The following is a 14,160-nucleotide window of genomic DNA, read 5'->3' as shown; positions in this document are numbered from 1 at the left end:
TGGCGAGCGCGCCGCGTGCGGCGCGCCCGCCGCCTCCGCCCCTCGGCCGTGGAGGCCCCCACCGGGTGCCGAGCGCCCGCCACCGCCCCCTTGGCCTTTTCCCGGTCCCCGCCGCGCGTCCGCTGCTGTCCCTGTGCCTGAGGACTGGGAGGATGGGGCTGAGCCGCTTGCCTGACTTTTGATCCGACCAGTAATCACTTTGCCCGTGTGGCGCGTGGCCCGTTGCCTGAGGCTTCCCGGCGCGTGGGGCTGTTTGGTCGCCTCCGGAGTGCGGTGAGGCGGGCCGAGCCAGGACTGCCTGGGTTTGGGGATAACGTTCCCACCTCCACCCCTGTTGCAGCAAGGGAAATTGAGGCTGAGGGAACTGGGCCCAGGGACGGCGACCGTGGCTGCCTCTCCAGTCCGGGCCCCGAAGGGCTGCTCGTGGATGAACCAGACTGATTTTAAGGGGTGAAGAGGGTGCGTTTCAATCAGATGCTTCTGGAACGTCGAAATTGTCTTCTTTGGAAAGAACCATCCCCTCTTTGGGCTTCAGAGGCCCAAATTGAGGCGCAATGATGAGAGGATGTGGTGGTCTACTCTGATGTCAATCTTGAGGGCTAGGTATGTCCCAACATCTCTTATTACTGCTGTTAATGATGATTCTAATAGCTACCATTTGTCGAGTACTTATTGCATGCCAGACATTGCACAAAGCAGGTTACACATACGGTCTCATTTAAAACTTGTGAGGTAGACACCTGTTGTTATCCCCATTTTCCAGGTGAAGAAATCTAGGCACTGACACATAAATAACTTGGGATCACACTGCTAGGAAGTACTGGGGAAGGGAATTCAAGCCGTGGTTTATCTGAAGTATATAACTGTTACATCTATTTAGAAGTCTGCCTTTGATAAATTTGCCCAACCTTTTTTTAGAATTCACTTACACTTTATGCCTGTGTGAACCCTGTCATTCTTTTTTGGTACATGCATAATACAAGTTCATTCTAAAAAAAAAAAAAAAAAAAAAAACCCCCCTGCCGGGTGCGGTGGCTCACGCCTGTAATTCCAGCACTTTGGCAGGCCGAGGCGGGCGGATCACAGGGTCTGGAGTTCTAGACCAGCCTGACCAACATGGTGAAATCCCGTCTCTACTAAAAATACAAAAAATTATGCGGGCGTGGTGGCAGGCACCTGTAATCCCAGCTACTCGGGAGGCTGAGGCAGTAGAATCGCTTGAACCCTGGGAGCAGAGGTTGCAATGAGCCAAGATCCTGCCATTCCACTCCAGCCTGGGCAACAAGAGCGAAACTCTGTCTAAAAAAAAAAAAAGAAAAGAAAAACCACCTTCCACCAGGTTAAATAAATAATTAACATTTTGGTATGTACCCTTCCAGACATTTTCCTATGCATCACATAAATAAATATATGATAGGATATTTTACATTTGATGTATCCTGAAGATTGATTAATTCAACAAATGTTTAGTGAGTAGGCTTGTTGTAGGTGCTGGGAATTCAGCAGTGAAGAAAACAAAGTCTCTGCCTCATGGATCTCATATTATAGTAGGGAAGACTGTCAATAAGCAATATACACATTACTAAATAATAGATAATGCCCAGTAATGTGGCAAGTTTTATGGAAAAATAAATCAGGATAAGAGTGATGTGGGGATTCTCTTTTAGTTCGGGTAGATAAGGAAGGCCTCTTAGCTAAGGAGGCACATAAACAAATATCTGATCATTTAATGAGAGAAGGAGCTACATGGATTTCTAGAGGGAAACTATCCTAGAAGAGAAGCAGCAAGTGCAGTGGCCCTGAAATGGGGATTTGTTTGGCATGGAAAAAGGGCAAGACCAGTGTGGCTGGAGCACAGCAAATGAGAGCAATTAGATGGAAATCATAGGTGGATCATGTATCATCTGGTAAGGTTTGGATTTTATTGGGAAGTGACAGAATATGACAAAGGGTTGAGACCAAAGGAGTAGCTTTGCTGTAAAAGGATCACTGTGGGCTGGGAGCGGTGGCTCACACCTGTAATCCCATCACTTTGGGAGGCCGAGGCAGGCGGATCACTTGAGGTTAGAAGTTCGAGACCAGCCTGGTCAACATGGTGAGACCTCATCTCTACTAAAAATACAAAAAAAATTAGATGGGCATGGTGACGGGTGCCTGTAATCCCAGCTACTTGGGAGGCTGAGGTAGGAGAATCACTTGAACCCGGGAGGTGGAGGTTGCAGTGAGCCAAGATTGTGCCACTACACTCAAGCCTGGACAACAGAGTGAAACTACATCTCAAAAAAAAAAAAAAAAAAGGAACACCGTGGCAGCTGTGCGGAGAATGGATGGTAGAAATATTAAAATTGCCCTTTGCCTGGTGAAGTGGTGTGTACCTGTAATCCCAGCTACTCGAGAGACTGAGGCAAGAGGATGGATTGAGCCCAAGTTTGAGACCAGCGTAGGCAACGTATCGAGACCCCCATCTCTAAAAAAATTTTAAATTGCCCTCTAAGGCATAAATTGTCCTTTTACACGGTAGTTGTTCAGCAGATAGTTTATTAACATTAGTGTTTCACCTATAGCTGTACAGCTTTACAGCCACTCTCAACTTCACATAGTGGAAGTGGGGTCAGTCATTTAGGACATATCTGTGTCTTTTTCATTGAAACTCAAATTTTGAGACTGGCTAAGGCAAATATCCAGATCTGGATGTCATGATTGTCAACAATGAATATCAGTAATTAGTGTTGTAATACTGTGGAAAAATTAGTCCCACATAATACTGAGATCTAGTCATTAAAAACATAGCATTCAGGGACTAGGCACGGTGGCTCATGCCTGTAATCCCAGCAGTTTGGGAGGCCAAGGTGGGTGGATCATTTGAGGCCAGTATTTCAAGATCAGCCTGGGCAACATGGGAAAACCCATCTCTGCTAAAAATACAAAAATTAGCTGGGTGTGGTGGTGCATGCCTGTAATCCCAGCTTCTTGGGAGGCACAAGAATTGCTTGAACCCTGGATGTGGAGGTTGCAGTGAGCTGAAATCGCACCACTGCCCTCCAGCCTGTTCAACAGAGCAAGAGTCTGTCTCAAAAACAAAAAACAAAAATCATAGCATTCAAGTACCTGGAAATTACCCTCTCCCTTCAGTTGATGTTAGGCTCTACTTAGACCAATTTAGTCAGTGTGCTTAAGAAAGATGTGGAGAGGGCAGGACACAGTGCCTCACACCTGGGATCCCTGCATTTTGGGAAGCCAAGGTGGGCAGATCGCTTGAGTTCAGGAGTTCAAGGAGGCACGAGAACTGGGCAACATGGTGAAACCTCGTCTCTACAAAAAATGCAAAAATTAGCCAGGTCTAGTGGCGTATGCCTGTAGTCCCAGCTACTTAGGAGGCTGAGGTGAGAGGATCACTTGAGCCCAGAGGGTTGAGGCTGCATTGAGCCAGTATCACACCACTGCAGTCCAGCCTAGGTAACAGAGTGAGACACCGTATCAAAAAAAAAAAAAAAGATGTGGCGAAATTAAAATGCACAGTGAGAAGAAGGGTAACACTGATTAAGGCAGTGCTCCTCTGGGTTTTTGTCTTAAGTGGATGTGATAGTGGCATCACTTACACGACCAGCTGAAGGAAGAACAGATTTGGAGGAGAAATTGAAAGTTCTGTTTTGGATCTGTGTTTTGCATTCTGACTGGAAATGACAAATACAAGTCTACAGCTCATTGGAGGCATCAGAACTAAAACTGTATAACTGTATTAGAATTGTTTATTTGGCTGTGTGTCTTACCTAGACAGACCTTGAGGACAGACACTGTTATCTTTATAACCTCAGTGCTCTGAAGTGTATCCTCAAATATTTGTGAAATGAGCAAGTAAAGGCAAAAGTAAAAATGAAGTCACTGGCTGGGTGCAGTGGCTCACGCCTGTAATCCCAGCACTTTGGGAGGCCAAGGCGGGCGGATCACGAGGTCAGGAGATCGAGACCATCCTGGCTAACACGGTGAAACCCCATCTCTACTAAAAATACAAAAAATTAGCCAGGCGTGGTAGCAGGCGCCTGTGGTCCCAGCTGCTTGGGAGGCTGAAGAAGAAGAATGGCGTGAACCCGGGAGGCGGAGCTTGCAGTGAGCTGAGATCGTGCCACTGCACTCCAGCCTGGGCAACAGAGCGAGACTGTGTCTCGAAAAAAAAAAAAAGAATGAAGTCACTTAGGCAAAATGTAGAAGATACATACTGTATGCTTTCACTGAAAGTCCAAGCACGTGAATGTGACTTACAAGTAGGGTGACCATAATTTCTGATTTGCTGAGAATAGCCTGGTTTACATCTGTTGTCCCTACATAAGTATTAATATTGCCTGGTTTCACTCTCAGTAGTGTCTCCGTTTGTACAATAAATTTATATTGTCATTCTTTTTAGAAGGCCCTTCCGGATCTAGCGTCTTCCTATATCTTTATCATCACTGCCCCATCTTAGACTCCATTTGCCAGCCAGGCGGACATACCTTCATTTCTCATATGCACTCTTAACTTCAAGCTTTTTTCTGCCAAGGTACTGCCTACCTCACTTAGACATCACTTCCTTAGGAACACTTCTCCTGACCCCCCAATGGCTGAGTTAAGTGACCCTCTTACATGTTCCCAGTACACCTTGTATTTAACCTGTCATAGCAAAGATGACTAAGTGCCTTGTTCCCTCACTAAATATCTCTGTGAAGGAACCTGAAAAAACACCTTTTGTCCTCTTTAAGCCATAAATTTATATTAATAATATCCAAATCCACGTTGAACCAGTATTTCTGAAGATTGACCTTCAGGATAAACTAATAGCACAATCTTCATGCCCTTTCATTCATAACTAACTGAAAAGGTTGACTTTTGTACCAGGAACGCAACAAAGAAAACTTGTATCTTGTCAGGGTCGGTAACCTGGCTGCCGTTGACTGAGACCAAAATATCCCAACAGTTTGTCCTCAGCTGCTAAGCTGCTGTGGTTAGAATCATACGTAGAGTTTCTGGCCTGGTGCAGTGGCTCATGCCTGTAATCCCAATACTTTGACAGTCCTAGGTGGGAAGATTGCTTGAGCTCAGGAGTTCGAGACTAAACTGGGTGACTTAGTGAGAGTTCAACTCTACAAAAAAATAAAAAAATTAGCTGGGCATGGTAGCACACGCCTGTGGTCCCAGCTACTTGGGAGGCTGAGGTGGGAGAATCACTTGAGCTCAGACAGTTGAGGCTGTAGTGACACTTGATTGTGCCACTTTACTCCAGCCTGGGCAACAGATTGAGACCTTGTCTGGGAAAAAGAAAAAAAAAAAGGTAAGGAGACAACCTACAGAATGGGAGAAAATATTCATGAGCCCTACAGCAGATAAGTGGACAAGGGCCTGAAAAGACATTGCTCAAAAGAAGACATGCAAGTAGCATGGGAGGCCGAGGCGGGTGGATCACCTGAGGTTAGGAGTTCGAGACCAGCCGGGCCAACCTGGTGAAACCGTGTCTCTACTAAAAAAACAAAAATTAGCTGGGCGTGGTGGCGGGCGCTTGTATTCCCAGCTACTCAGGAGGCTGAGGCAGGAGAATCACTTGAACCCAGGAGGCAGAGGTTGCAGTGAGCCAAGATTGCACCCTTGCACTCCAGCCTGGGCAACAGCAAGACTCTATCTCAAAAAAAAAAAAAAAAAAAAAAAAAAGAAGACATGCAAATAGCTAACTGGTATGTGAAAAAAATGTTCAGCATCACTAATCATCAGGGAAATGTGAATTAAAACTACCATGAGATATCACTTCACACCTGTCAGAATGATTATTATCAAAAAGCGAGATAAGCATTGGCAAGGATGTGGAGAAAAACCCTGTACACTGTCAGTGGGAATGTAAATTAGTACAGCCATTTTGGAAAATAGTATGGAGGTTCCTTAAAAATTTTTAAATGGAACTACCATATGATCCAATAATCCACTTCTGGGTATATATCTAAAAGAAATGAAATCCGCATGTCAAGGTATCTGTACTCCCATATCCATTGCAGCATTATTCACCATAGCCAAGACATGGAAACAGCCTACATGTACACCAATGGATGACTGAATAAAGAAAATGTGAAATATATATATATGTGTGTGTACACACACACACACACACACACACACACACAATGGAATACTGTTCAGCCTTAAAAAATAATAAGGAAATCCTGTCACTTGCAGCAACATAGATGAGCCTGGAAGACATTATGCCAAGTGAAATAAGCCAGGCACAGAAAGACAAATACTGCTTAATCTCACTTATGTGTGGCATCTAAAAAAGTCAAGCTTGTAGAAGTAGCAGCATGGTGGTTACCAGGGGATGGGAGAGAAAGAATTGGAGGATTTTGGCCAAAGGATACAAAATTTCCGTTAGACAGCAGGAATAAGTGCAGGAGATCTATTATACTACATGGTGACTATAGTTAAAAATATATACTTGAGGCCTGGCACTGTGGCTCACACCTGTAATCCCAGGACTTTGGGAGGCTGAGGCGGGTGGGTCATCTGAGGTCAGGGGTTTGAGACCAGCCTGGCCCACATGGAGAAACCCCATCTCTACTAAAAATACAAAAATTAGCCAGGTGTGGTGATGCATGCCTGTAATCCCAACTACTCAGGAGGCTGAGGCATGAGAATCACTTGAACCTGGGAGGCAGAGGTTGCAGTGAGCCAAGATTGCATCACTGCACTCCAGCCTGGGCAACAGAGCAAGACCCTGTCTCAAAAACAAAAACAAACAAACAAACAAAAAATATATACTTGAAAATTGCTAAGAGAGTAGATTTTAGTTGTTCTTACCACACAAAAAAATAAGTATTTGCAGTAATCGGTATATATTTGCGGTAATGGATTTGTTAATTAACTTGATTTAGCCATTCCACAATGAGTATGTCTGTCAACACATGTTGTACATCATGAATATACACAATTTTTATTTGCCAAAAAATGTTTAAATATGCCATAAGTAAATTAAATAAAATATATTTCTTAGAACGTTATTTATAAAAATAAAGCAAAAAACCAGATCTGTCCAAATATAACTAATAAACTGACTCTCATTATTTAATACTCAAGAGTTGGCTGGTATCAGGATTTTCATAATGCCATGGCCATTAAACAGTTTTCGTGAATCCAGGCCTTCGTTACCTATCTCTTCTGCTTCTTCCTCACCTTACTGACTTCTTTCTCATGTACACAAAGTGTGGAATATCTGTCTCATGAGTCACCAGCCTTTGGGCAGAACCCAAAAAATTAGGTGAACTAGAAATATATTGTTGCTAAGTGGCTCGGTTTATCAGACAATTCTAAAATGCCTACTAGGCTGCCTAATTGCATACTTTACTTTTCTGCCTAATGTACAGGACCTCCACCTTGTGACTGTCAAAACAGGCTCCTAAATTATTTTGCATCATTTGGTGACAGGCAGTCTATACTCTTGTGCAACCAACAAGTGCCCAATAAATGTTTGGAATATGCAAGGAACTTGGCATGGTTTAATATAATTGAAAAAGCAAGCATGGACTTTGAGACTTTCCTGAATTTGAATTCTGTCTCCACTCCTTATCACCTTTAAGAATTTAGGGCCTGGTGCGTTGGCTCACGCCTATAATCCCAGCACTTTGGGAGGCCGAGGCGGGCAGATCACTTGAGATCAGGAGTTCGAGACCAGCCTAGCCAACATGGTGAAACCCCATCTCTACTAAAAATATAAAAAATTTAGCCGGGCATGGTGCTGCATGCTTATAATCCCAACTACTTGGGAGGCTGAGGCAGGAAAGAATCGCTTGAACACAGGAGGCAGCGGTTGCCGTGAGCCGAGATCCCACCATTGCACTCCAGCCTGGGCAACGAGTGAACAAGAGTGAAACTCCATCTAAAAAAAAAAAAAAAAAGAATTTTGGGAAGTTATTATCTTCCTGCATCTCTTTTCTCCTCCTGCGTAACATGAAAATAATAATGTCTAATTCGTAAGAGTTTCATAAGGATATGATGAAAGCCCGATGCAGTAGCTCACGCCTTGTAATCCCAGCACTTTGAGAGGCTGATGTGGGTGGGTCACTTGAAGTCAGTAGTTCGAGACTAGCCTGGCCAACATGGTGAAACCCTGTCTCTACTAAAAATACAAAAACTAGCTGGGCATGGTGGCATGCACCTGTAATCCCAGCTACCCAGGAGGCTGAGGCATGAGAATCACTTGAATCCGGGAGGCAGACGTTGCAGTGAGGCACGATCACTCTGTTCCCCACTCTAGCCTGGGGGACAGAGCGAGACTCAGTCTAAAAAAAAAGGGGGGGTGTGGGATGATATATGTATGTGTACTACTACCTTGTTCATGGTGGGAGTCAAATATAATTTTATTTATAGAAGTGCTCCACAGGATGATCCTGGGGCTTAGTTAGAAGTTGTTCTATGTAGGTTAACTAGTGCTCAGCATAGAATTTTTCATTATTTAAATAAAAAACTCTTATCTACTGGAAACCTGTAGGTTTCAAGAACAACAGCCAATTAAACAGAATTTTTTTACTGGCAGTTTCTTCAGCATTTTCCTCACTATAGAATATTAAGGAAAGTGTATGTTATCTCACAGGTCGCAGGACAAATGTGTAGTTGCAATATAGGATGGAGGATCCAGCCTTGCCTCAAATGGAGAGCAAACTCAGGAGCTATGTCTCGTTTAATTAATGCAAATAGTGAACAAACTTACGCATTATTAGCAATTAACTATAAGACTGTTCCTTAGAGTACAAAGTAAGTACTTTTATTGTAATCAAAACTTACAACAAGGTTAATCTGATGCATATTTAATAATATATGTAATTGTTATGGTGTTGCATGATAATTAGGCCCTACACATTAAATTGTTTACATAAATGACTATAATTGGTTATTTTTACACAGCCAAACACATAAAGCGTTTGCCTGCTCATTTTATTAATTTTCTAGATTCTATAAGCATGCCAAAGACAACAGTTTATCTGAAATCCTTTACTACTTAATCATGCACTACAAACACACTATTCAAAATGACACAGCAGGGTTTCCCCTGGTACTGAAAATAGCTACTATTCAAGGCTTTCTGTATATATTCTATCATTTAATGCCTAAGAAACCCTTTAAGGGAGGTGCTATTACTCCCATTTTACTGATGCAGAAAGTGATACTTAAGAGAATGTAAGTAGGCAGCGTAGTGGAGATTGAGACTACTACCACAATCCCTGACACTACTTTATACCATCTCAGAAGGTAATGGGTCACAGCAGAGATATGTAAAGTTAGTTTAGGAGACAAAGTGGCTCTGAAAAATACAGAATATATATAGCATATCCAAAGGGAGAATGAATCAACCTGAAAAAGAGAGAGGTTAGTCAGTAATGGAACAGTAATGGGAGGGCTGGAGCTGACTTAGTGCCCATTCAAGGAAGAGAGCCTTGGCCAGTGCATTTCAGGCATTATTACCCCATTATAGCCCACTGTATTATAGAGATACTTATCAGACTAATGCCATCTAATATTTAAACTTTAAAACTAACTCCTGTTACTCTAATTTCTTTTCTTTTTTTGAGATGGAGTCTCCCTCTTGTTGCCCAGGCTGGAGTGCAGTGGTGCCATCTCGGCTCACTGCAACCTCTGCCTCCTGGGTTCAAGCAATTCTCCTGCCTCAGCCCCCTAAGTAGCTGGGATTACAGGCATGCGCCACCACACCCGGTTAATTTTTGTATTTTTAGTAGAGACAGGGTTTCACCTTGTTGGTCAGGCTGGTCTCTAACTCCTGACCTCAGATAATCACCTACCTCAGCCTCCCAAAGTGCTGGGATTACAGGCATGAGCCAACACCCCCAGCCTTATTTTTTCTTTTTTTTTCTTTTTTTGAGATGGAGTCTTGCTCTGTCGCCCAGGCTGGAGTGCAGCGGCGCAATCTCGGCTCACTGCAACCTCCGCTTCCCGGGTTCACGCCATTATCCATTATGCTGCCTCAGCCTCCCGAGTAGCTGGGACTACAGGCGCCTGCCACCATGCCCGGCTAATTTTTTGTATTTTTAGTAGAGACGGGGTTTCACCGTGTTAGCCAGGATAGTCTTGATCTCCTGGGTCTCGTGATGCATCCCCCTCAGCCTCCCAAAGTGCTGGGATTATAGGCGTGAGCCACCTCGCCCGGCCTTCTTTTTTTTTTTTTTTTTTTTTTTTTCTCTTGTTGCCCAGGCTGGAGTGCAATGGCGCAGTCTCAGCTCACCACAACCTCCGCCTCCTGGGTTCAAGTGATTCTCCTGCCTCAGCCTCCCCAGTACCTGGGATTATAGGCATCTGCCACCACGCCTGGCTAATTTTTATTTTTAGTAGAGATGGGTTTCTGCCTGTTGGCCAGTCGAGTCTTGAACTCCTGACTTCAGGTGATCTGCCCGCCTCGGCCTCCCAAAGTGCTGGGATTACAGGTGTGAGCCACCGTGCCTGGCCTCAAATTTCTTAAAAAGTAATTATTGTAAGGCTGGGTGGGGCAGCTCACCCCTGTAATCCCAGCACTTTGGGAGGCCGAGGTGGGCGGATCATCAGGTCAGGAGTTCGAGACCAGCCTTACCAACATGGTGAAACCCCATCTCTACTAAAAATACAAAAATTAGCCGGGTGTGGTGGCACGTGCCTGTAATCCCAGCTACTCGGGAGGCTGAGGCAGAAGAATCGCTTGAACCTGGGAGGCGGAGCTTGCAGTGAGCCGAGATGGTGCCATTGCACTCCAGCCTGGGTGACAGAGCGAGACTCCTTCACACACACACAAAAAAATTATTGTAGGCTGGGTGCAGTGGCTCATGCCTGTAATCCCAGCACTTTGGCAGGCTGAGGTGGGTGGATCACTTGTGGTCGGGAGTTCGAGACCAGCCTGGCCAACATGGTGAAACCCTGTCTCTATTAAAAATACAAAAATCAGCCAGGTGTGGTGCTGCACGCCTGTAATCCCAGCTACTAAGGAGGCTGAGGCAGGAGAATAGCTTGAACCTGGAGGCAGAGGTTGCAGTGAGCTGAGATCACGCCATTGCTCTCCAGCCTGGGCCACAGAGTGAGACTCCTTCTCAAAAAATAATAATAATAATAGTAATTATTGTAGGGATTAAGCTAATGTTTTTCAAGTTTTTTAAGTCATTATTAGCGCCCTAAAGAACCTTTTTAGACATATACCTCTCCCCCACAAAGTTTTAATGCCATAAACTATATCTACGTTTATGTACTCTATATATATACACTCTGTATATAAAAAGATTAAATTTTTTTGCCCCTTAGAATAAGACTTTTTTCTCCCCCTTTTTGAGTGCATGGGTTACACAATGTTGCATGAATGATTCGGCTTCCCCCATAGAACTACCTTCAGATTCAGAACATGCGTTATGCAAAGGATAGTATTTCTGTACATATGACAATTATATTTCTCATTGTAAGTTAATAAATAATTTCTGTGCATATGACATAATTCTCATAAACTAATAAACTAATTGACAATTTTACTTTTGAGCTTGCTTAGTGTGATTCTGCTCCTTAATAAGGGGGTTATTCTCTATGTGTGGAAAATTTGGGTTTCTAAGCCTGTAAAATAGCATGAGAGGCCTTTTGATAGCCTGCTAGCTTTCACCAAGGCTTTTTGCTTAAAACTTCTAGAGCATTCTTAGTTGTTCATTTAGTAAGTATTGAGTCCTACTATAGGCCAAGGACTGTGCCAGGTACTAGGGATTCAAAGACTAATAAAATAGTGTTCCCTCCAGAAGCGCTCACTGTCCAGTTGGGGAGACAGATATGCACACAAATATTACAATACAAAGTAATATGTGCCGTAACAGAGATATGCTAGAGATACTAAGAGCTCCAAGAAGAGATTAGTTTATTTTAGGGAGAATTAAGTGGTAGAACTCTATAAAGTGATGAGTTAAATCTTGGAGAAGAATGAGGAGGAAATTCCAAGTGGAAAGAGCAAATTATATAAGGCCCAGAAATATGAAATAGCATGGCTAGTTTGGTCTTTGCGACTGGAGTGCAGGGAGTAAGAAACAGGAAGGCCCCTCCTAAAGTAGAGTAACTTGCACAGGTAGAGATTAGACTATAGAGGGCCTTATACTTTATTTATAAGGCTATGGGGAACCAGTGAAGCATTTTGAATTGCGGAGCGATGCTATCACTAATCTGGGCTTTATCTTTCCAACCAGTGGTGTGGATTGAGAAGTGGCAAGATACAAAGCCTGGAGTTATAGCAGTCCAAGTAAGAGATGGTGAGGGCCTGAACATAATTGGAATGGGAAGGAGGAAGAAGAAATTGATTAAGGGTATTTAAGAAGTAATTAATTAGCGGGAGAAGAGAGAGGAAGGTGGTAGGATTAGAGATGGTCCTCAGATGTCCAGCTGAGGTGGATACTGATGCTACTCACCCAGAGAGAGACAGCAGAGGGCAAAGCACAGACATGAAGGGAAAAGGGGAGATTTTGTTCTGGATATGTTGAGTTTCAGGTGCCTGTACGATATACAGGCACTGTTCAATAGATGGATTCAAAAGCCAAGGGAGGCCGGGTGCTGTGGCTCACGCCTGTAATCCCAGCACTTTGGGAGGCCGAGGCAGGTGGATCACTTGAGGTCAGGAGTTCGAGACCAGCTTAGCCAACATGGTGAAACCCCGTCTCTACTAAAAATACAAAAATTAGCCAGGCATTGTGGCGAGCATCTGTAATCCCAGCTACTCAGGAGGCTGAGGCAGGAGAATCGCTTGAACCTGGGAGGCGGAGGTTGCAGTGACCCGAGATGGCGCCACTGCACTCCATCCAGCCTGGGCGACAGAGGGAGCCTCCGTCTAAAAAAATGGAAAAAAGCCAAGGGGGACATTCAGGTCAGAGTTAAATAGATGAGGGAGTGAGCAAGAGATTGATGGAAAATTGGAAGCCACAGAAGACAAGATTGCTTGAACTCATTGAATGGAAAAACACGAAGGAAGAGTGAAGAATAGAAACTTGGATGACAACAGGTAAGACAGAGAAGAGCCCAGTAATCCAGAAAGGGAGAAGTAGATTTAAGAGAAAGAAGTAGCAGTAAAGGTGGGAGGTGGAATGTAGTCAGCAGAGCATTATTAAGACCATTTAGGCCCTAAAAAAAGGAAATATTATGGTGCTTGCCATGTAATTTTAATTTCAAGTGGATTAAGTATTTAAAGAAAAAAAAAAGGCCAGGCGCAGTGGCTCACGGCTGTAATCCCAGCACTTTGGGAGGCCGAGGCTGGTAGATCATCTGAGATCAAGAGTTTGAGACCAGCCTGATCAATATAGTGAAACCCCGTCTCTACTAAAAATACAAGAATTAGCCGGGTGTGGTGGCGTGCATCTGTAGTCCCAGCTACTAGGGAGACTGAGACGGGAATTGCTTGAACCCGGGCGGCAGACGTTGCAGTGAGCCGAGATCGCACCACTGCACTCCAGCGTGGGCAACAGAGGAAGACTCTGCCTCAAAAAGAAAAAGAACTATAAAACTATTAGAAGAGAATATGAGAGAATTCCTACATAATTTTGACATGGGGAAGCAAAAATCTTCCTAACTATGGCTCAAAATACAGAAGGCATAGAAACAGAGGTTAATAATTTGACTATACAAAACTCAAAATTTCTGCACAGCAAAAAAAAAAAAAAATCCTATGTCAAAACATAAATTGGGCCAGGCGCGGTAGTTCACATTTGTAATCCCAGAACTTTGGGAGGCCGAGGTGGGCGGGTCATCTGAGGTCAGGAGTTCGAGACCAGCCTGGCTAACATGGTGAAAACCTGTCTCTATTAAAAATACAAAAATCAGCCAGGCGTGGTGGTGCATACCTGTAATCCCAGCTACTAGGGAGGCTGAGGCAGAAGAATTGCTTGAACCCAGGAGGCGTAGGTTGCAGTGAGCCAAGATTGTGCCACTGCACTTCAGCCTGGGTGACACAGCAAGACTCCATCTCTTAAAAAAAAAAAAACCAAAAAAAAAAAAACCACATAAATGGAAAAATGTTTGCTACTCATATCACAAATGGCTAATCATCTAATATAAAGAGCTCCTAAAGCAGTGAGCCATGATCATGCCACTGCGCTCTATCTGGCCTGCGCAACAGAGTGAGACCCCGTCACACACACACACACACACACACACACACACACA

At 44.0% G+C, this 14,160-nt stretch overlaps 1 protein-coding gene across 2 annotated transcripts in view; it reads left to right on the top strand.

Annotated features, from left to right (window-relative positions):
• Positions 1 to 28: 28 nt before the first annotated feature.
• ACACA (acetyl-CoA carboxylase alpha) overlaps positions 29 to 14,160 on the top strand; it is a 342,930-nt gene continuing 328,798 nt past the window's right edge. The window contains exon 1 of one of the 2 annotated variants that reach the window (XM_032163071.2): positions 29 to 603. In XM_032163071.2, the coding sequence (XP_032018962.1) occupies positions 566 to 603 (38 nt within the window). In that variant the 5' untranslated portion in view covers positions 29 to 565. The remainder of the gene's footprint in view (positions 604 to 14,160) is intronic. The other variant, XM_032163072.2, reaches the window with a different exon arrangement.

The sequence above is a fragment of the Hylobates moloch genome, unplaced genomic scaffold, assembly GCF_009828535.3.
Source record: "Hylobates moloch isolate HMO894 unplaced genomic scaffold, HMol_V3 SCAFFOLD_10, whole genome shotgun sequence".
In the NCBI taxonomy this organism is placed as follows: domain Eukaryota; kingdom Metazoa; phylum Chordata; class Mammalia; order Primates; family Hylobatidae; genus Hylobates; species Hylobates moloch.
Note: the sequence above shows the minus strand (reverse complement) of the source record. Positions and strands in the feature narration are given on the sequence as shown.